Source organism: Varroa jacobsoni, unplaced genomic scaffold, assembly GCF_002532875.2.
Source record: "Varroa jacobsoni isolate VJ856 unplaced genomic scaffold, vjacob_1.0 scaffold_1227, whole genome shotgun sequence".
In the NCBI taxonomy this organism is placed as follows: Eukaryota; Metazoa; Arthropoda; class Arachnida; order Mesostigmata; family Varroidae; genus Varroa; species Varroa jacobsoni.
The window spans coordinates 83,431-103,671 of NW_019214129.1; the positions used below are offsets into that span (position 1 = coordinate 83,431).

General features: G+C 48.8%; 1 protein-coding gene across 5 annotated transcripts; it reads left to right on the plus strand.

Moving 5' to 3' along the window:
• LOC111267838 (uncharacterized) lies at window positions 1-19,050 on the plus strand. Of its 5 annotated transcripts, none has more exons than XM_022846387.2 (5): window positions 1,705-1,790; window positions 8,493-8,701; window positions 15,832-16,145; window positions 16,302-16,937; window positions 17,108-19,050. In XM_022846387.2, the coding sequence occupies exons 2-5, from the start codon at window positions 8,591-8,593 to the stop codon at window positions 17,481-17,483; spliced, it is 1,437 nt and encodes a 478-aa protein (XP_022702122.1). In that variant the 5' UTR covers window positions 1,705-1,790; window positions 8,493-8,590; the 3' UTR covers window positions 17,484-19,050. The 5 variants fall into 5 exon arrangements, with proteins under 5 accessions (XP_022702124.1, XP_022702122.1, XP_022702123.1 ...); XM_022846388.2 differs by lacking the exon at window positions 1,705-1,790 and adding an exon at window positions 8,086-8,191; XM_022846389.2 differs by lacking the exon at window positions 8,493-8,701 and having other exon boundaries at window positions 1-1,790.
• Window positions 19,051-20,241: the final 1,191 nt, after the last annotated feature.

The following is a 20,241-nucleotide window of genomic DNA, read 5'->3' on the forward strand; positions in this document are numbered from 1 at the left end:
AGAAATGAATCTCTATGCAATTATTTGCCCTGTGTTCAACCCAGTTCTGAAATTTAAGAGAACAAGCAACTAGTTTTAAGCCTTTAATAACAAGATATAAGCCAGTATGTACCTGAATATCACCGAAGTAATTCCAGTGAGACTATGCTGATTGCGATCGATCCTCATATGATCAGTATTAGGAATAGAAAAAGCATATGCTAGTAATAGTGAAGTTCCTTAACGCTCTGGCAGCTTAACTAGGTTTATGCTTTGCTCCTATCGTTCGTTTTTGTTACAGTCCCTTCTCTCTTCTCATATCTATGCCGTCATCTCGATGGCCCATTCCCTCGTTTGCGTCGTCTTGCTGCGTTCGAACTGGAGAAGGGACTCGTCTCCTGTTTATCCGACGGGAAACGGCGAATCAAAGGCGATTCGTGGTCGCAGCTCCTCAGTCGAGTATGCCGCTCTCTCGTCGTTGTCGTAGCAGTGGCAACAGCAGTCTCTGCGCCACAGCTCTCTCGCTTTCTCTCTTTCTCTCTCTCTTCTATTTCAGTCGTCGTCACCCCACACCCCAGTTCCCACTACTCGCCCCCCGCCCATATCCTGCGTGGCTTGGTTGCTTTCTTCACAGCCTGGGCTGTCGGTTAGGCTAGCATTCGGCAGTGCTGCTAGTGGCATCGTTGGCGTCGTCCTCCAGCGGCTCTGGCCTGCTCTACTTCTCTCTCTCTCTCTGGCCAACGCACAGATACAGACAGATCGGGCGGCGGCCGCGCGGGTGACTGGTTGGTTCGGTCCTGGCCCGGTCTCTTGTGCGCTGCTCCCAACCTCCCCGAAAATGATTGCCACTGAGCCAACTGCTGCTGCAGCGGCCAGCCAGACTGAGTAAGCCAGCAAGCGAACAACGCCAAGGAAGAAAACTGCCGCAGGAACAGAGAACACGACTCAGAGGATAGCACTGCATGCAGCGCAGCATTAGATCGCGGCGCGCAACCAAATAATCGGGCAAGCAGCAGTAGCAGTCGAAGCAGACCGACACAGAAGAACTGCTGCGTGGCAGCAGCCGGCGCCGCCGTCACCACTACCATCAGTATCATCATCATCACAACGACCGCTACGAGTAAAGCAGCGCAAGCTCACAAGCAGCAGTGGTAGCCGTACAACCGCAGCAGCAGTAGGAGGATCAGTAGTAGTAAGCAGTAGTAGAAGCGCGCAACGGACGGACGAACCGGACTGACCGACCGCCGACCAAACCGACGCGCCACAGCCGCAGGGCTGCTGCTGCTGCTACCGTAGTCAACAGTGGCACTACTGCTGCTACTTAGTACGAGGGAGAGGGCACCGAGTGGTTCTCTCTCCACTCACGGAGTTTGGGCCGAGAGCACGGCGGGTCGGCGGAGTAACACAGCGCAGAACAAAACTAACTGATCTCGAGCCGGCAGGCAGGCAGGCAGTCAGGAAGGAAGGAAGGAAGGTACGACGACAACGACCAGCAGCAGTGGCCGTTTTCGGACTTGTAGAGAGTGACCATCCGCTTTCATTTTTTCAGTCCACGCTTTTTGCACGCGCCCCCATACCTCCCGCTTCAGGCAGCAGCAGTAGCAAACTCTCAGTGACAAACTCGCCGCTAAAGTGTTTCCCCCAATTCTATTCCTAAGTGATCCTTGTCAACTGTGTGTGACGACGCTTTTCACCGACTAGGGCCGTTCTTGCGCCAGCAGACCCCAGACAACTGCGTGATGACGTCCCGTTTTACGGCGACGGAAACGAAGCTGGGCCACAACATGTTCGGCGACCTGACCATTAGCCCGGTGAGTGAAATCTTACACGATATACTGCATTTGTTATTAAGAGTCAGCGACCCATTTATGTGTAGGTAATAATAACAAATATAATTGTCAATTGTATAGCATGTGCAGATATGTTGGTTGATCTGTGACTATTGGAAACGTAGCAATCTGCTTTGCTATTTCCTACTTCAAAGTGACTGCTTGAGTTGCCCTGACTGACACGATCTACCTGCATCTCTCTATACCGAAATCAGTGTAAGGTCACAGGAGCCGCGTGACTTTCCGACAGTCAGCTGTGCCGGCCATATTTTGAGTTTGATTACGGGATTTTACAAAAACCTAGTGCATGTATATACAAGTAAGTTACAAGTGAACGCTGAAGATCTGTTATATATAGTACGTTCTAAACAATGGATTCGTATGAATTTTACGTTCGTCTTTTCGAGACGCGTGCCGTATTGATCTAGCGCCTAATAGAAGACTCTAGGTACCGAAAAGGAGCAATTTTATTTACTTATCGAACTAAAACGAAGCCAAAGTTGTGGGATCGCTTCAGTATCAAACGTGACATTAATGCGACGACGAGGGCATTTGGAAATGGCCATTATAAGCTATGCACAATCAGTACGCGCACTAGCGGTTCTATTGCTGCGTGCCGTCGGCCGCCGTTCGTGCCCATCGCAACTCCAACAAAATCGACAGCGGCAACAGCATAAGTAGAGCCGTGTCTGTCTCTACGACATGCGCTAGGACGGTGTGTCGTTGTCGTCGTTAAACTATAGCCATTGTTATCATTGACGTGTATGCATTCTATGTCAACCTGCCTTGCGGTTGAGTGTCCCCTCCCCTACCGGCCGTGGGATAGTCGTCGTCGTCGTCGCTGCTGTCGTAGCAGCGGTAGTCGTACTGCGATAATCGGGGCTAGACGACAGACATTCGGTTAGGCCGAGCTATTTATCCTAGAGAAACGCTGCTCATGGTGAAGAATGCCACCGTTTCTGCTGGTTTCTGTCGTCGTCGTTGTTGTCATCACTGGCGAATACGAGACACACCAGCGACGGTTGCTGTCCGACATGGAGGGATCTCTTGAGAGAAGAATGCACCGAAAATCGTCGGCCGTGGCGCCCCGCTCTGATTCTCTCCGTGACTGTGATCTCAGCGCCGAGTTTATCTGTCTGCATAGTGTGAGCAGAGGAACGGAGCATACTCTCGCACGCAGCAGCGGTAAAGGAAGAAGACAAAATCGGTCCAGTGTTGGTCCGACCGGAGTTGGACGACCGAAAGACAAGAAAGAGCGCGACGGACCGACGGACAGAGCGATCGACCAGATGTTCAGAGAATGCACCGCACCACCGCCAGCCGTTCTGGTTCGGTGTTTGATCGTGCCCAGCCTCCGTAGTTCGTCCTGCACCGATTGGAGTCGACTCGCCTCAACTCGAGTCGACGGGGAGACGAACGACGAGATCAAACCGCTGAGCGACCGCTGGAGCGAGTAGCTGCTGCTACTGCTGTGCATGGAGCAGCGACACCGCCAGCAGCAGCAGCAGCATACACCGGCGAACAGCAACGAACAAACGAACTAACAGTAGCAGCGAAGAGCGTTTCCGTTGAGCGTGGCCTCCGCACTTCGCTTCTCAACTCGGTGCTACAGCAGCACTGCCAGCAACTATACTACAATACACCAGAAAGCAGCGAAGAGCATGTTCGACAGCAGCCACGGCGGCGGCGGCGGCGGCGGCAGCAACAGGCTCCGGAGTCTGCACCTCACGAAAGCGCACTCGTTTCTGATCCGTCGTACGCCGCCATCTGCGACCTCTCATAACTATCGTGGCCTCTGGGCCAATCCAGTTGGTGAATCAGTTCGACCAAGCAATCTTCATACCGAACTGACGACCGAACGATCGACCGCGGTCTTTACTCGACGCCTTTTTTCCGTGGGATCGACCGCGTACGGCCAGCCTAAATCCTGGTACCTCTACCTCACAAGTTCGTCTTCAGCTAACAAGAAAAAGAAGCCCGAACATGCGCTGTGGCCCGATGACGAGCCAAACAGAGCGGCAGAAGACGGAATGAAGAATGAACATGGAGTGAATCGAAAGAACTATCGCCATGACCAACAACGACAACGACAACAACAACAAAAACTTCAGCACGACAATAGCAACATTTTGTTCGAACGTCACTGCAACTCTTCCTGCTAACAATTACCTGCGGAATCTAGCTCTCACCAGACCTACGCTTATCGCGTCAATCGATTCAACATGCCGCGTTTGGCAACGTACCCATCTGAACAGACATTAAGTCCGTTCTAGAAACGTCGATCATAGTTGCGTTCAGGCTTGCTTCTGTGAAGCTCCAGGTCTGCCTATACTCTGCCTGTACTGTCGGTCCGTCCGAACATTGTTCGACTCATGTTGTTGATAGTAATAGCCGTGTGCTGGTCCTGCTGCTGTTGATGCTGCCGCCAGTGCTGTGGTGTCCCTACCGTCGCGTCCTGTCCCGTCTTCTCTGCCGCCTAAGCGGTAAAGAGAACGGGGGGAAGGGAAGCGGGGTCTTGCAGGCCAGCAGCAGTCGGGTGGGGGTGGTGAGTCACACGTTGGTTGCGTGTGCGGGACCGGGTCGCGGTGAAGGCGAGCGCAGTGCGAGGAGTTGCTGCTGCGAGGAGAGCGGCTCGCACGGGAGGAGGGGGGTAGAAGCACGGCGGGGGACCCTACTGAGCCCCCGCCAGCGCAGAAAGAGAGAGCGGCCCATACGACGGACAGAGAGAAGCACGAGGAATTGAGGATAGGGGATGAAGGGGAGGCGTAGAGAGCGATCGAGGGTAGGGGAAAAGACTAGGGATGCGGGGTATCCGCGGGAGGGAGAATCACTCGCTGAGAGATGGCGGGTGGAATCGGGCGGGACAGAGCGAGGCGGCTGGCTATGCGGCGGAACTGCCTGCTAGCAGTACAGTTCAGTACAGCACAGTGTAGTGCAGAACAAAACAGCAAAGCCGTTTGGTGTCACCTACTATGAGATGGCCGCCTGATCGCCTGCCTACCTGTCAGCCAGCCAGGCGGCATGACTGACCGACTGATTGGCTAGATGGCTTGCTAGTTGCATCAGACTCACCGAAGAATTTGCGAGTGTACGCTTGTAGTATACTATATGCGTCGCAGATATATATGTATATATATATATATACATGTGTGTTTGCGTGTTTGTTTCGAAGTACAAGAAGCGCTGCTTGTCGGTACGCCGAAGTAAGTGCAATCAAAGCCTCATTGCGTCTGCTGCTGACGAAGATCGGAGGAGCACGCCGATCCGTTTCGAGGCCGGCTTAGCCAGGCCAACACGACGCTGATCGCAACGGGCTCCTCTCCAGGGGGTTGGGCAGCAGAGGTCATGGTGAATGCAGTGGGGTGAGCAGGGGAAGAAGCCTTGAAAACTGATACTGGTTTCTAGGGAAACGTATCCATGATGGACCGCTCCGATGCGCTATGTTGCCGACATGGACGCAGCGACTTTGTGAACGCCGCGAATCGTCGAGTCGGCGGCGCGCCCCATTGAAACAGCTAGAAGCAGCACAGCAGCAGTGGCAGTAAGAGCAGGCAGAACGGCTTGTGCTGCTTGTATAATGGGGAGGCTCAGACTATGGAAATGTTGATGGGATATGGCGACGTTCTTTGGAGTCGAGTGGAGCGAACTGGACCGGAGTGAAACGGAGAAGACAAGAGGTCAATGTGTCTGTGTGTGTATGCCTTCGTACACTGTCTGTTTGTTCGTTTGCTCACTCACTCTTCCTCTCGTTCCACCGTCAATCCTCTTGCTCGTCCGTCCGTCCATCGATGGATGGGGAAGGCAGGCAGGCAACGTGCGGGCGCACTTTCTGGTCGACCGTCTTTCAGAGGATGGACGCCAGTTAGAAGTTAAATGTCGTCATTTCTGTAGAGACGCTCTTCATAGCGATACTCTGTCTTTAGCTGTCGTCGCTTAGAGAGTAGAGGGTGCCCCATGCATATTCCAGCTGCAGAAATATCAACAATAAAAAAAAACTCGAAGAATGGTCAGGACGATCGTGGATGATGACGGTGAGACGTATTCGATATCAGATAGTAACTGTTTACCCATATTACCACGACGTGATCCCTCTTAGTTCGTCAAAATAAACGAAACGTGGACGTTCTGGCCGCCATATTTACCAAAGAATTTTAGAATGGTCATCATTGGCGTCATCATACCCGCTGGTGCTGTCTGCTGGCTATCTATTTGGTGGACTGGAACCGGGTGCTTAGCTTACTAGCTCGCCACTGATATCGAGTGAGCGAGTGAAGGGTGCCAAGCTTCTGTTTGTAGTTCGGGTGCGTCGTGGACTACCAGTGGTATTGGACAGGTTGCCCGAGGCGAGGCGAGGCGTGGCGTGGCGTGGCGTGCAAAGCTATTTCGGGTTGCGCCAGTAGCGAGTGCTGTGGTAGGGTACGCAGGACACAGCGCCGCTAAAGGTGCCCACCATCATCAGCATTCCTATTATCATCACCATCATCGTCGTAGTCGCGATGCTGGCCACCAGATAAACCGTTGTTCCTGCGGCCGCCGACACAGAAGTGACTGAGTAGTGGGCCGCTTGATGGTTGGTAGCTGTCGGTAACTGGCGAACACGCAGTCGAGAATGGGGAGGGACGAGAGATCGTGCCGCCCGCACGGCCGATGCGGGATTCGCACCCATCTTATGATCCGACCTAAGGTTGCTTGATGCTTGATGCCATGGGAAACACGCAAACCGGTGACCATTTTAGAAACGGTCAACATCATCGCAGCGCCCGTGGCCTCGAAAGGGCACGTCCACCCTTCGCTAGCGCTTTCCCCGGGAGTAAGCACGGTAGCCAGCCGGTGTGTACCCCACCACCGACCGCCTCAGTCCCCTTTTTGACCGACCGACTTCAATGCTCCTGCGTGCGGTTAGTTTACACACGGGCGTGCGTATCAAGCCGAGCAGCTGTGTCCTAAACGGAAAGCATACAACGCTACCAGCAGTATCAGCATCGTTGCACAGTAACCAGTTGCCATCAGTCAATCAGTCAGTTTTAGTGCGCTGTTAAACTAGTCGTCTATAAGCCAATCTATTGAAAAAATATGTTTGTTGAAAGATGATTGAGTCCTGGTGTTGACTCTGGCATTTCAATTCTGAAATAAGAGCTTTCGTTGGAGTTTGTCATTTTGTGAGCTGAAACGAGCATGTATATAGAAAGACGTCTTCGGACAAGTCGAAATAGGAAATAGGCCGAAACTTGATACTAGCACCGCTTAGCGGACCAGGTCACTTCTTCGATGTTGCCCTGGCCGGGCGAGTTTAGGTTCTGGTCCGTGAAACGGCAGCGATGGCGAGAATTCCGTGGGCGGTCAACAACCACATGGAAGGAGGGGTAGCAGAATACGGAGCGGGCAGGCGACGGTTCCGACGGGGGCTCGAAGAATACATTCAACTGAAGTGAGTCCAACACAGAAGGCAGGGAGAGAAGTGTGTAGAAGTAAATGCCCGAAGACGGCACCGCAAACGCTAGGGTCTTAGAGACGTAGAATGCATACACATACAAAATTGAGATTCATGTGTACAGCAAGCATTCTACAGGCCGTAAACGAAATAGTCGTAGGGGCCTGGTCGAAAGTCTATGCATGTGTGTATGCATGTGCGGTAACTTCTGCTCTGTTCCTATTTAGGTTGAGTTGGTTGTGCTGGCAGCAGTAGTAGTCAAGAGTTTATCTGCTCAGCGATTGCGTCGAGTAGAAGAGAATGATAAACTGGGGGGCGGGAAGTATAGCAGTGCGGCTTGAGCAAACGGCATAAACAAGTGGATTTGATTCTTGCTTTGGTCGCTCCTAGCTGTGTTCAGCGATTACTCGCTAGGTGAATAACAGGGGCAGATAGTAATCTCAGTTTAAGGCAACGAACTCGTCTCGCCCCTTCGCCATCCGCCCAGCCACAATCTTAGGAGCAGTTGTTCTCCGTCACTGAGGACCTCGACTCTCGACCTCAGCGAGTCAGAAGGATGGCACTGGGGCTGTTGCTGTTTTCCTCTCTGTTCGTTTTACTGCTGCTGACGATGGTGAGAAGCAGTAACGCTCGGACGGAGCCTGAGAATCAGCATTGTCACAGCATCACATCACATGCGGTGCTGCTACTGGTGCAACGGACCCACAGGTCCGCTGCCGAGTGCGGCGGACAACGCTGCTTCCGCTGCAGCATGGGTTTTCGCCACATTGAATGAGTGGTGCGCGCTCTGCTTTCTGTTTTTTGAATAGAGTCAATGAATTTCGGTGGGGACAACCAAACATAATTCCACGAAGGATCTTGAGCCAAATCCCGTTTCGACGCCATGTTTGAAGTGCGACGAAGTGATGAATCTTAATCATAGAAGTTACCGTTTGAGGCACGATTACTGATGGTAGAAACAACTTAGAATTCCTAACCACAGATAATATAACTGCGTTATATTATTAAAATAGGTAGTAATATATAGTTCCGTTGATTGGTACGCTTCTGTTATGGTCGCCTCTCAGTGGAATCAGTTTCAGCTGATACAGGTTTAGCATATATTACATACATGACAGTGATTACAATTTATAGCATGATCATCACCATGGCGAAGAATGAATGAACAATATGTAAAGATGAATAACACTTTTCCGATCTGCGTTTCTGTTTGAACTCAAATGTCAATATATTGTTAAAATTCTGTAATAAAGGTGTTGGTTGATCACACTGCAGCCGATATATGATGCGATAAACAGCTTTACCCTGTCAGCAACGAAATAGACTTGGACGTAATCGACTACGGAAGGCTATGCATGTGGTTTGTCAGTCGAATAGCTCGATCGATGCTGTCTCCACTCGCGAATCAAGTTGCATCTTGGAGAGAAGCAACTGCTTGAAACGCTGGCGTAAAGAAGCACCAGTAGGTTTGCTAGTTTGGCCGTAATATACATGATAAATCTGTATATGTATATAATATATATATATTTGCGTGTCACTGTATATGTATCTGAGGCGTCTGCGTGCCGCTGAGTCCCAATACAGCTTTTGATGCATTTCGAGACCGCCAAGCTGTCTCAGTAAAAAATATTTCTAACTGCTGTAACTGTTATAAAGAAGATCTCCCACATTGTGAGCATATAATAATGCCGTGTCTTTGTTACGTGTCTGCCGTTCACGGAAGTACTATGCTACATCAGTATTGTTGCGACGGCTGTTGCCGTTGTTAGAGAGCATTTAAGATCGCACTGCCTGTGTAAAGTGCATATGTTTGGATCGGTGATATCTGAGCTGAATTTCCGTTGCAGCAATTTCCTGCTGTTCAAAACGCGTACCAGTTCACGTCAAATTCGTCAAACCGTTTCCGTTTACGTCAAATATTGTAATTAGCACTGGTAGAGTTGGTTAAAAGAAGACCGTTAAAAGAATGCCTCTTACGTCAGTGCTACATACAAACGCATGATGCATTTGATGCGGCGTAGGTTGAGCGAACATAAGTCGCCAGGAAGCCTGTTGGGAAATTGTCTTTATTTGTACCGATGCTGTTTGTGTACAAACAGTCGCATTAGGAGTCGCATAGAAGGGTACTGTGCATTTAACTCATCTTTCGGACAATCAGATACTAATAACCAAAGCTACTTCGATGTTGAATAGTATAAACTCTTGCGTTGGAGATGTTAAGTGGTGTCTCAATTAGTGCCTTTTTGGTCGAGAACGAAGATCAGGTGTTCCTAGTCAATCGCCGTTCCACGAACGGCTAAATAAGCCAAAGAGAGAAGGAACTGTAAGCGGCCAGTGCATTATTTGTATATGCATACACAAACCTACACACACACACATCTACAAAGCCAGATCATTGCAGGGTGCAGGTGCGCACCGCTTGAATCTCAGTAGTTGAGAGAGGGCGGGCGAGTCCGTGCGCAAGACGACGCATTTTCTCTCCGTCATTTGCTCTCAACTTCATGCAACTGTTGGCATGCCTCATTCCCCTTTAAGTTGACTTTGGTTATTTGTGTTCTTGTCAACGCCGAAGGCAGCAACCACACCTCCGACCTAATCATTCTTATAGTTAAAAGCCACAAATTCAAATTTAGTTTTCTCGAATACTGGGCTATCCATGTGCTTTGTAAACATCAGATTACTCATAATCACCAAGCTGCTAAAGTTTAGTGATCGATACATAGAACTAACTCCGTGCGTTTTAGCTGCGTAAGGTTTAGTTCCGTTCGATTCCAGTTCTACTTATGCCTCTACAACAGCAATATTCCTCAATTGAACTGGAACGGGAGAGAACTCAGTGCCGGATGATGGCACAAACTGACCTAGCCAGTAAGGGTAAATCCATGCGAAATGTGCGTCGTGAAGTGGATAAATTGGCGGAAACTTGTCAACAGTTTTATAGAAACGTTACTTTAAAAGTGGTTCAGCTCAGTGAGTGTATTGTTGATGCGCTTTTGAGTCGAGCGCATGAGCACGGGCAGGCTTTGAACTCCGCGTGCGATCCGATGAACAAACCGTACGTCGATAAACTCATTAGCTCGTTAAGACTCCTTGCTGTGCTTAAGCTGCGATGTCGCGCCGAAAATAAGGAAAATAAGGTCCTGGCAATAACTTGTGATGATCCGTCGGATTTGTCTGCTCAACATCAGCTAATAACAAATGGTGAAAGCGCCAGGTCCATCTCAGAAGTCTCCACTGAAGAGGTAGTATATATTTAATGGCTGAAGTGGTGCGTTAGTTACTCAATTTTTACGATAACATAGGAAACGTACGTATTTAATAAATATTGAGTCTGCGCATCTTGCGGTCAGTATCATGTGAGTTTTTTTGTAATTTGTAGCGTTATTCGTAGCCGTTATTTGATGAGCGCGATTTATTGGACTTCTGCCCGTTGCTAATGGTGGTCGATATTTTCATGATGACCATAAGCACGATGACGATAAATGGTACAGTGTAATATGTCGAAGACGGTAGTAGCAGTTATTTTGCCGTTGGTGCTTCTGCTTGCGAGGCAGGCGGTGCTGCCAGTGATGCTGCTGCTGCTGCTGAGTTTGGCGGTTCCTCATGCAAAAATGGCGCAGCGCTCGTACCACAGGCCGTCCCCGCGTGCGCAAGTTACCTTTCGCTATCTTGTCTTTTCATAGCGTTGCTTCACTGCCGTCGTCGGGCTCGTATGTATACAATGGCATAGGCTGTCGATGTCGGTCGGTCGCCTCTATGTCGGTCGCGTCCCTGTCCCAGCAGCAACGGCGGCAGCGGCAGCTTGCCAGCAAAGCGTGGTCGCTCTGTGAGCCTGGCTGATGGCTGGATCGCCCGCTCCCCTGTTCGTTCGTTTTGCTTCTGCGAGATGGCTGGTGAGGCCAGGTGTGCGACTCGAGCTGTATTCGTCGTGCTGATGGTGTTGGCGGCGATGGTAGCGTCAGCCGCTTGCTCGGGAAGGCTGTCGGTCCCACCGCACGTTGGCCGTGTTAGGGAACTCGGTGACGCTTGGCCACTCTCTCCGGTTGAGTCGGTCGCTTCGGCGCTTGCTGCTGCATTGAGATCTGAACGCGGCATCTCGGCGCGCGGCCCCCGGCGCTCCTTCCCACCATCTGTTCTATGCGTCTGCCTGTCTATTTCTTTGTGCCACTACTGCTTCGCAGCCGCCACTGAGAGACAGCGAAAGGAGAGCGAGCGACAGACAGAAGAGTTCGGCAGGACCGAGTGACGCGTTCGAGCGCGGGAGCTTCGAGAGTGAGCGAACTGCAGCCGCAGAAGCGCTCTACGGATCGTGTGGGCTCCGAGCTCATGGCTAGGGGAAGACTTAACCGTGCCGGTCGGTCTCCCTGCCTGGCGCAGCCGGTAAAGCTGCCGTGCTAAGAAAGCAACTGGCCCTAGCGAGGCTCGTTGCCTGCCTGGCTGTCTCTGTTGGCCTATGGATATGTGTGAGAGAGAGATACGGCGGACAGACCGGGCGTTAGGGTCTCCCGGAGCGCGGTGCTTTTGAGTCGTACGGCTGCTGAGCATTGAGAGACGGGGAAGAGCTCTAGCTACATAGCTTTAGCCTGCCAGCCAGCCAGCCAAGCAGGCAGCTTAGCTATGAAGAGTGAGCGAGCTTTGGATCGAGTCGGAGAAGCACTGAGAACTGAACACGGTCCGCTCCCTACCTCCGTTCCTCCCTCCGGCCTCGACTCCGAGAGTCCGTGTGTTATTCTTCTTGTGGCTCATGTCTGTACTGCTGTACGCCCGCGGTCGCCAGTGACAGCGAGCGTCGCTCGCAAAGGACGACTAGAGGAGTCGGCGGTAGCGATACGCGGACAAGAGAATTGAGCGAATTCGAGACCGAGACACCAAGAGAAGGGGAGGAAGAGATGCGAATTTTGTTGAGGGGAGCCCCGGATGAGTGGCGGATGCGTCATTTCAGTCTCGGGCTCACGGTTTGCTCGGAGTGCATCTGGCCGTTGTGCTGCTATTCGCGCTACTGCTACGACTCCTGACCGGACGATTAGACCCACCGCCGCGCTACCGACCGAGAGCAGAGATCGGTGGTGGTCGGAGCAAGGTGCTGCTATAGCAAAGAAGCGGCGTGGCTCTGGGGCGTCGGGAGTGACCGAGGTTCTTGTTCGGCTACAGGAGGAAGTAGAGGCTGCCGAAGCTATGCAATGCGGACGGATACCCAAAGGCCTGAGGTACGCATAAGCATTAAGCAAAGGACCCACCATCAACTGACTCGATGCGGTGGCAGCAACGACAACAGTACCATTCTCTCATATTATACATGTACGGCGATATATCGTTGTAGTGAAGCTGATAGGGTTCGACTAGCTTAGGCTTATCAATAGGACACATTTTCGACACTCGCCATCGCGATTATCCTAGGAATGTCGCACGTTGGCATTCCGTGTCTACGCCAAAAAATTAACTCTCTTGAACCCTAACATATGATGGCTGAATATTATTTTCACGAGTTTTACGTGTTGGAGTTTAAAAATATTGAATCTTACATTAACGGTATACAGATTACAGGAGCGCTAATTTCGGTTCGATTAGAAACTGTCACACACTGAATGACCAAAAATCCATATATAATAACAAAATAGTGAATGACTAAAGTGGTTCAGCTTTTCAAAGGGACTGGCCGTGACAGTGGCATCCTGGCATATTACACGTCTACTACGCCTGTGATACTAAATACGAGCAAGCACATGAAGCATCGATCTGAACTGAGTAGTATTTAGCTTAGTTATACGTTGAGTTGTCATTGCTAAACGCAGAACTCAAGCTGCTTTAGCGTCAATGGTGCTCAGCTAAATGCATCTACTGGCTTTGATATTCCAAACTCGCGCGATTCCCCAGGGTTAAACCCTACTGCGGAGCACCCTCAGATTCAGCTGAGGCTGTATGACTAAAGAACGTTTGCGAAGAAACAGCTGCCACTGCTGCCCGAGTCATCGCAACAAATTTAAATAGCGCTAACGATCGGGCAACGCGCATCAGCGACTCCAAATATTAGTTGATCTTTCTGGTAAACAGGATAGATCAGCGTCCGTAGCAGGACGTACGGCTGTTCTCGTGGAGGTCAAGAGGATGAGACAACGAAATATGTTACATCAAAATTTTGCTTCTCAGCAACAGGCCACTCGCAGATTTACAGACAGTGAGAGATGTGGGCAGGCGAGCGAATCGAGAGGAATTCTTATTCCGTATGTGCGTCTCAATAGAAAGTACTGTGCTGCTTAGTCTGTCATATCTAAGGTTTGCCGTCGTCATTCGGTTTAAGCGTGTGTGGCCGTTTGGCCGCCGTGCTTCCTCTATCTATCCAAGCTCGCGGCTTCTGATCAGAGGAAACCGCTTTCCGTAAAAGCTCGTCATTCGCTGTCGTGCTGCCCGTGGCCTGTTCTAATAATAGCGACCGTCAGGTTGGTCCTGTTCCCGTATTCGGGCTGCTGGCGTGATTCGGCACGCGTTTCGATGACGACGATGGCGACGACGACGGGTAGGATGAAAGAGCGACAGCGGCAACGGCTAGGTGGCGGCAACATCAACACCAGCAGCAACATCAGCAGGACAGGCTGTGCGCGAACGCTTGCGGGCATTTGCGGTTGCGTCGTGATGAGCGGGTTGCAGGAAGAAGGGGAGACACAAGGAAACAGTAACCGAGCGAGCAAATGAGTGTGTCGCCGCAGTGGTAGTAGTGGGCTTTCAGGCGGTGGCGGCCCGTAGGGGACATAGAACATGTAGATTAACGGAGATGACTGTTCGTTGTTTCTGTCGCCACGCGTAAAGGTAGATACATTGGCGTGGTGCAAGGCGTCCCAGTCCCCGGTCGAACGAGCCGGTGCGGGTCCATTCTCGCTACGCAGACAGAGATTTGCCGAGCAACGGGCCAAGCGAGCAATCGAGCAACCGCACGGCATCAAATCTAGCGGGCAGGAAGGCCTGCCGCCGCGTCGCAGTAAACCAAAACGCGAATATCGTTTGATCGTAGTTGCCTGTTGTTGTTACTACTGTCGAAACGGTAGTGTTCAGCTACGGATGACATACGCTGGCGCCGGCTAGGTTGGGTTAGTCATTGACGCAGACCATCCAGGCGACGGTAGTGGCACGCTGCCGAGGCAAAGACAACCTAAACCGAAAAGACGACAACGGCTGAACTGGACTCAAGCGCTCGAAGAGAGGCCTCAGTCGCGGCAACACCACCACCATCGCTGTTTCTTCTCTAGCTTTCTTGTCCTTCTTTCTACCTAACCCCCTCCCCTCCCCCAGGCCGTCTTCTTTTTCCTCTTCTACTCTTTTTTCAGCCGGCCGAAAGCAAAGACGGTACTAGCACCATAAGAAGCATGGCCAATGGCGTGTCCGCGGTAGTAGGGCCTTTCGCACAAACGAACGAACATCTTTCCGCGGCGTCATCGTCTCCGTCGGTCGTCGTCCCCTCCGTCTTCCCGTCCTCGGAGTCGCTAGTTGTTCATCTGGCAAATAAAAGCAGCAACAACGGCAGAGTAGCGAACAACGGGCGATAGCGTGCCTCTGGCACGTCTGCTGTTGCTGCTGCAGTGATTGGGACTCGCTGCTTCCAGGGTCCGGGCCCGTCGCCTCCACGCTACTGGTCGCTAACGCTCTTCGGGGAACGGGAGCCGCCGCTGGAAAAGCGCCACGGTTCGCCTTGACTGTGGCTGCTGGTGGCGCCGCCGTTGCCGTTGCTGTTAGCTTTCTTTGCTTACTGTTGCTACTGATGTTGCTGCGATTGTCGCTACGGTTCTTCTTGAGGGTTGTGCTCTTTCGATTTCGACTCAGAGGGAGGAGGCCCACGACAGCGTGATGCGGGGATGTGGCTGCCGGCGACCGGAGGCCGAGAGACGCAGCAGCAATACACTGAGGAGGAGGCGTTGTCGTCGTCTTTGAAACTGAACAAGCGGCGTTTTGTCGTTTGCTGTCTTAGCTGTTACCTCGTTGTCTGGTGGCCCTATGCGCCCAATGGGCACGGCCTCGATATTGCAGGCTAATACGACGCCCGGTCGGAAGGTGTTCAGCAACAGTGATAGCAGAAGGCAAGCGCCGCCGGCTGCGGTCGCTACGGCCGCCAGGATGGCAGGCCGACGGCCCGCCGCCACCGGCGGTTAGCCAAGCTCAGCAAGAACCATAGCGCTTCGCTGGCGGTGGCGATTGATGCTGCTGCTCGACGCCCTGGAATCTCGAGACGTCGCCAAAGCCCCGATCAGAACGATAGACGGCGGCAATCGCTGCCGCTTTAACGCTTTCTGACTCACTTACATTGGTCGTCGCCAGTTGGTTTGCTTTTGGCGACAACGCCACGATGCCATCTAAGGGGCAGCTGGCCGTTGCCGTTCGCAGTAGTTTGTTTACTCATCGCCATTCTTAGACGAGTCAGGCTAGTCGAACGATTCAGGTAAAAAACCAAAACGTTTTCAGTGGAAGCGTTGTAACATGGTAAGAGCACGCTAGCGAGTAAATGAAAAGAAAAAGAATTACCATAAAGTAATCGTTTAGGTGTAGCGCCAAATTAGTAGTCCATTGATATAATCTTCCTAATATAGTATATTTGTTTGATTTCAGATCATTCCGGGTTTGGCGAAACAGTTTGGACTCGCATTTCAAGGCCTTCCTACCATGGATACGAAATCCACTAGAAAAAGCGACAAACTCAAAATGGACTCTTCATTCAATTCGACCCTCAACAACTCTTTATCCCTTATTCCTCTCAATGACGGAAATCAAAGCCCTTTACAGTTGACCAAAGACAAGGAATACGTCGGAAACCCTGAAAAGTATTACTCGGTAGAAGACTTCATTGAGCTAGTTAAAGCTACACCTTATTTATACGATAAATACCACCGCCTCTATCGGGACAGCCACATCAAGGATGTCCGGTAAGTTAAATTATTATTGGTATATTTAGGTAAGGCTTGAGTGCCTTCCCTTATATTTCTTACACGTGAATATAATAAAATGTTCAATAATGCACTAAAGATGAAACAAACGTATGAGCAAAAAGTTGGTATTAATTTTTTAAACTTTATATGCAGATGGGCTGAGATCGGAAGCCGATACGCTATGACAGGGCCACAGATGGTCAAGAAATGGACTCATATCCGTGATCGTTACAAGCGTATTCTTAACGAAGTGATGGTGAAGCAAGCAAGAGGCGAACATTTCCAGCCATCCTGGAAGTTTTTTGATGTCTTACACGGGATGCTCTGCAAAAACTACTCTTCAACCAATATTCCAGTAACCCCAACCCAGAAGAATACCCAAGCTGGTGCAGGCGCAGTCTCGCCAGGTTCTATTTCGCCAATAACAACCATCAATTTTGCCAATGCCGCCCAGCTCTATTCCGCCGCCCTTCAGCAGGCCGCCATGAACCAGAGCCTTAACTCGACACAGGGCCTCGAACCGGGTTCGGATAAGGACGAGATCATAGCGGCCGACTTCATGGTGACGGAAACACACTTCGAGGACGATCAGGATCACGATGAAGATCATGATGACAAAGAGCTGGATGGTGAGCACGATAAGGAGATGGATGATGCCGCTTCCTCATCGTCTGGCAATGACGCCCAATCGCATCACTCACTTACCTCCCACAAGGAAAATGCCGCTCCACCGCCGCCTGCACCAAAAAGAACCGATTCAGGTGATGCACCTCCGCCGAAAAAGAGGAAGTAAGTGCTCGTTTTTTGATCATTTTTTTATTTCTCTTCACTGCTTCTTGCTCTTACAATTTATTTAGCCGTATATTGTGTAACACATCGTTCCTTGCGTGAACGCTCTACCGACATCAACTAATTAGTGTTATTGGGTACTAATTATATGCGTGTTCGTTTTGTTGTAGGAACAGTGCCTCAGCCTCAGAACATGACAGTGGCTGCGAAACTAACAAGGATGACAATAAAGATTTCATCGAACACTTTGTCAATTACATTGGCGGACGTATCCGGACTCACGATAAGGTCCAACAGTTATATGTTGTCAACAAAATTCACCAAGCGCTGTTTGACTTTGAAATGGAACTCGTCTCGAAACGGTCCGGTGCAACTGAAAAAGAAATGAAAGAGCTCCGTGAAATGCAGTCCCAAGCAAAAGAACAGAAAGAGGCAAAGCAGAAAGCTGATACAAAAAAAAGCGACGCCTCCGAAGAAAAAGAATCTGAGAGGGACGAACTTCGGTCGGAGAAGGATAATGAAGACACTGAAGAAGAGACCGAGTAATCAACGAAATACATTCGACTTTCGAATTCTGTAAGGTATAACAAGTCGAGTGATGTGGCGTTGATTCGGTAAGCGTGCCGCTTGAAATTGTTAATTGGCAAATAAGCTATGCCAAGGAAATTCGATATGGGTGGATAATGATTTTGATGACGGCGGCGCCGTTGATGGGTTTAACAACGCCCCACATAACTCAACGTCGTAAGCTCTACACTACCACTGTACATATCACTTATCTGGTAATCATCCGGTGACGATGAGAACCAGTTGCCATCTTTCAGTTGAGTGCCATCAAATACTCATAAAATGCTTTTAGGTTCTTTAGCGCTAGGTCACATTTTGCAGATCTGAGCCGTAGCAAAATAGCATATCTGGTTCTTTTAAACCGGATTTCCCGCTACATAACCAAACTGCGACGGGACAGAGCGAACAGAATAATAACATTGTGTATGAATATTATGTTTTGTGATACGAAGTCGCCATTGTGCGGGTACGACAAATACTCGTTTTCGGCTAAGATCTGAGTCTGAAGGAGAAGTGTATACTGAGAAATAATGGAAATAGGGAATGACAATTATTTTATTTCTTCATATTACAATTTGTGGATATTAACGATAATCGCACTAATAATTATTATGTATGACGAGGGATGTTAGAAGATTGACCAAAAGAGACGATTATGTTCTAATAGCTCTCAGCCATTAATTAATTGTCGTTGTGAAGGATGCACGAATCTCATTCAAGCGCAAATTAATGCTTGCATAAATATATCATCGATTAAAGACCGTATTGTGTACAGGAACATATACTAAAGCTTACAGAAAGATTAACACGAATCACAAGCAACACCCATAAGTTCATGCAGTACACAACTAAGCAAACACACGAAATGCGGTCGTATACATTGATTATGTAGTATATGCAAAATATATATATATTACTTTTTGTAATCTAGGTAAAGCAAAACGTCTGCATTGTGTACTTGGACGGTAAGCCAACACCACGCCTGCATTTGCCATAAATAGAATAGTTGGGCATATGAAATATTTAATATGATGAGATATACAATTCACTAGTGAAAATAATACTTTACTGAAAAAAAAAACGAGAGAAAAGGACTGCAAACGATATCCACCAGACAAATTTATAGGCAAAGAAATTCTGAAAGGCAGCGATGTTCGTGTGTGGCCATAACATATAGGGTTAAAAAAATAAGGAGGTTCATAAATGTGTGGGACGTATGAAAGTAAGTGAAACAGTAAGCTGTCTTAAGAAAACCGTGTCCTACTATACCAAAGTACAAATGTGTAAATATAATAGTAAAAATCAGTAGAAAAATGCACACGGTAGGCCGACGTAAAAACCGTAATGAAGTAGCTATATCCGATGATAAATTAATACTGTGAAATCAATGTGAGATGAAAGTCGGAATAAGCGACACGCCATATATGCCGTAAAAATGTGTCGCTTTGAAATTAAGGCAAGTTCGTCATAAACGAACACGAAGTAAATCGAAGTGAATGTTCGCTATCAATAAAAAATATAATCGACACTTTATTTATTGATGAAATACGACCCGTTATTCTTATTAGTGATGACAGTTCCTGAAAGATCTACTTATTATAAATGCAGTTCATAGAGGGTAGTAAGGCTCATATATATAGCGTATTTTTTCATGTTACTTTTACTTACAATTGATAATAAAGTGCCGCGTTCGCGTGATTAGTAAAAAGGAAGCTTACAAAAATTAGGTGTTCAGTTTAGTCCGAGTTCACATTTCGATCCTCCTCCAAATTAAATAGATTCATTACCACCAGAACAAAGGAAGGTAGCAATTTTGGTATGAGATTGCCTATGTTTCAAGTTAATCTCTGGTAAGTTGCTTACCTTCCCATAGATGCTCCTTCCGGCTATATTATGTCCGACTTTTAGCAGATTATTTTCATATGTACGTGCATAAATTTCTAGATCGAAAAAGGTCTAGAAAAAAGAATTACCGACAACATTCCACACTATTTTGTTTGAGTTAAAAGTAAACCCTGGATAACTATATTTTAGAAAAAAACGGTACTTGGAATATCCCTCTGTCTTTTCTCATTTCCATCTATTTATATTTTTATTAATTGATAATATTTAAGTTACTACTTCATTGTATGAAGAAACGTCTCTCACGGACGCAGTTATGGATTGAGGAAAATCAATTAGAAATAAAAAAGCTGTGTTTTCGATTCCCGAATATATTTCTAATTAGAATTATGATTGAAGCGACACTGGTAAATCTCAGTTTTCTAAAATTTTGAAAAAAAAATCATACAAAATTCAGTATATTGATTACCTTTTGAGCTCACAGTAGGTCAAAAGTTCCAAAAATCTAAAAAGGCCAAAACAAAGGAGTCCACAAGGTACAAGGAGGCATGAGGGATCAAGAAATCCGACTATTACAGCGTATATGCACACTATAGCTGATATAAATAAATCTCTCGTTTGTGCATAAGAACTCCTAAGATGGTCATAAATGACTCTTTCTTGTGATCATTTCTTTTGCTCCTATTGCGCATCTTCTTGTCTTGCGTCTTGGCACACAAAATTCTGTTTCAAACCCTTCGGAAGCCATTTAATGACCGATAACGGTACAAGACAGTCAATTTTTTAGAAGTTTATACCTTGATAAGAGTTTGCTCGCACGAAGAGGATAAAAATAGTTGACCTTAGCTCATATTCGAAAAAAGTCCCGTCTTTATGATGACTAGTGTATGATTAC

Coding starts and splice junctions, on each gene's coding strand:
- LOC111267838 (XM_022846386.2), top strand. CDS start 10,023: ATGCCTCTACAACAGCAATATTCCTCAATTGAACTGGAACGGGAGAGA. Junction 10,482..15,831: donor CAGAAGTCTCCACTGAAGAG/GTAGTATATATT, acceptor GTTTGATTTCAG/ATCATTCCGGGTTTGGCGAA. Junction 16,146..16,301: donor AGCCACATCAAGGATGTCCG/GTAAGTTAAATT, acceptor CTTTATATGCAG/ATGGGCTGAGATCGGAAGCC.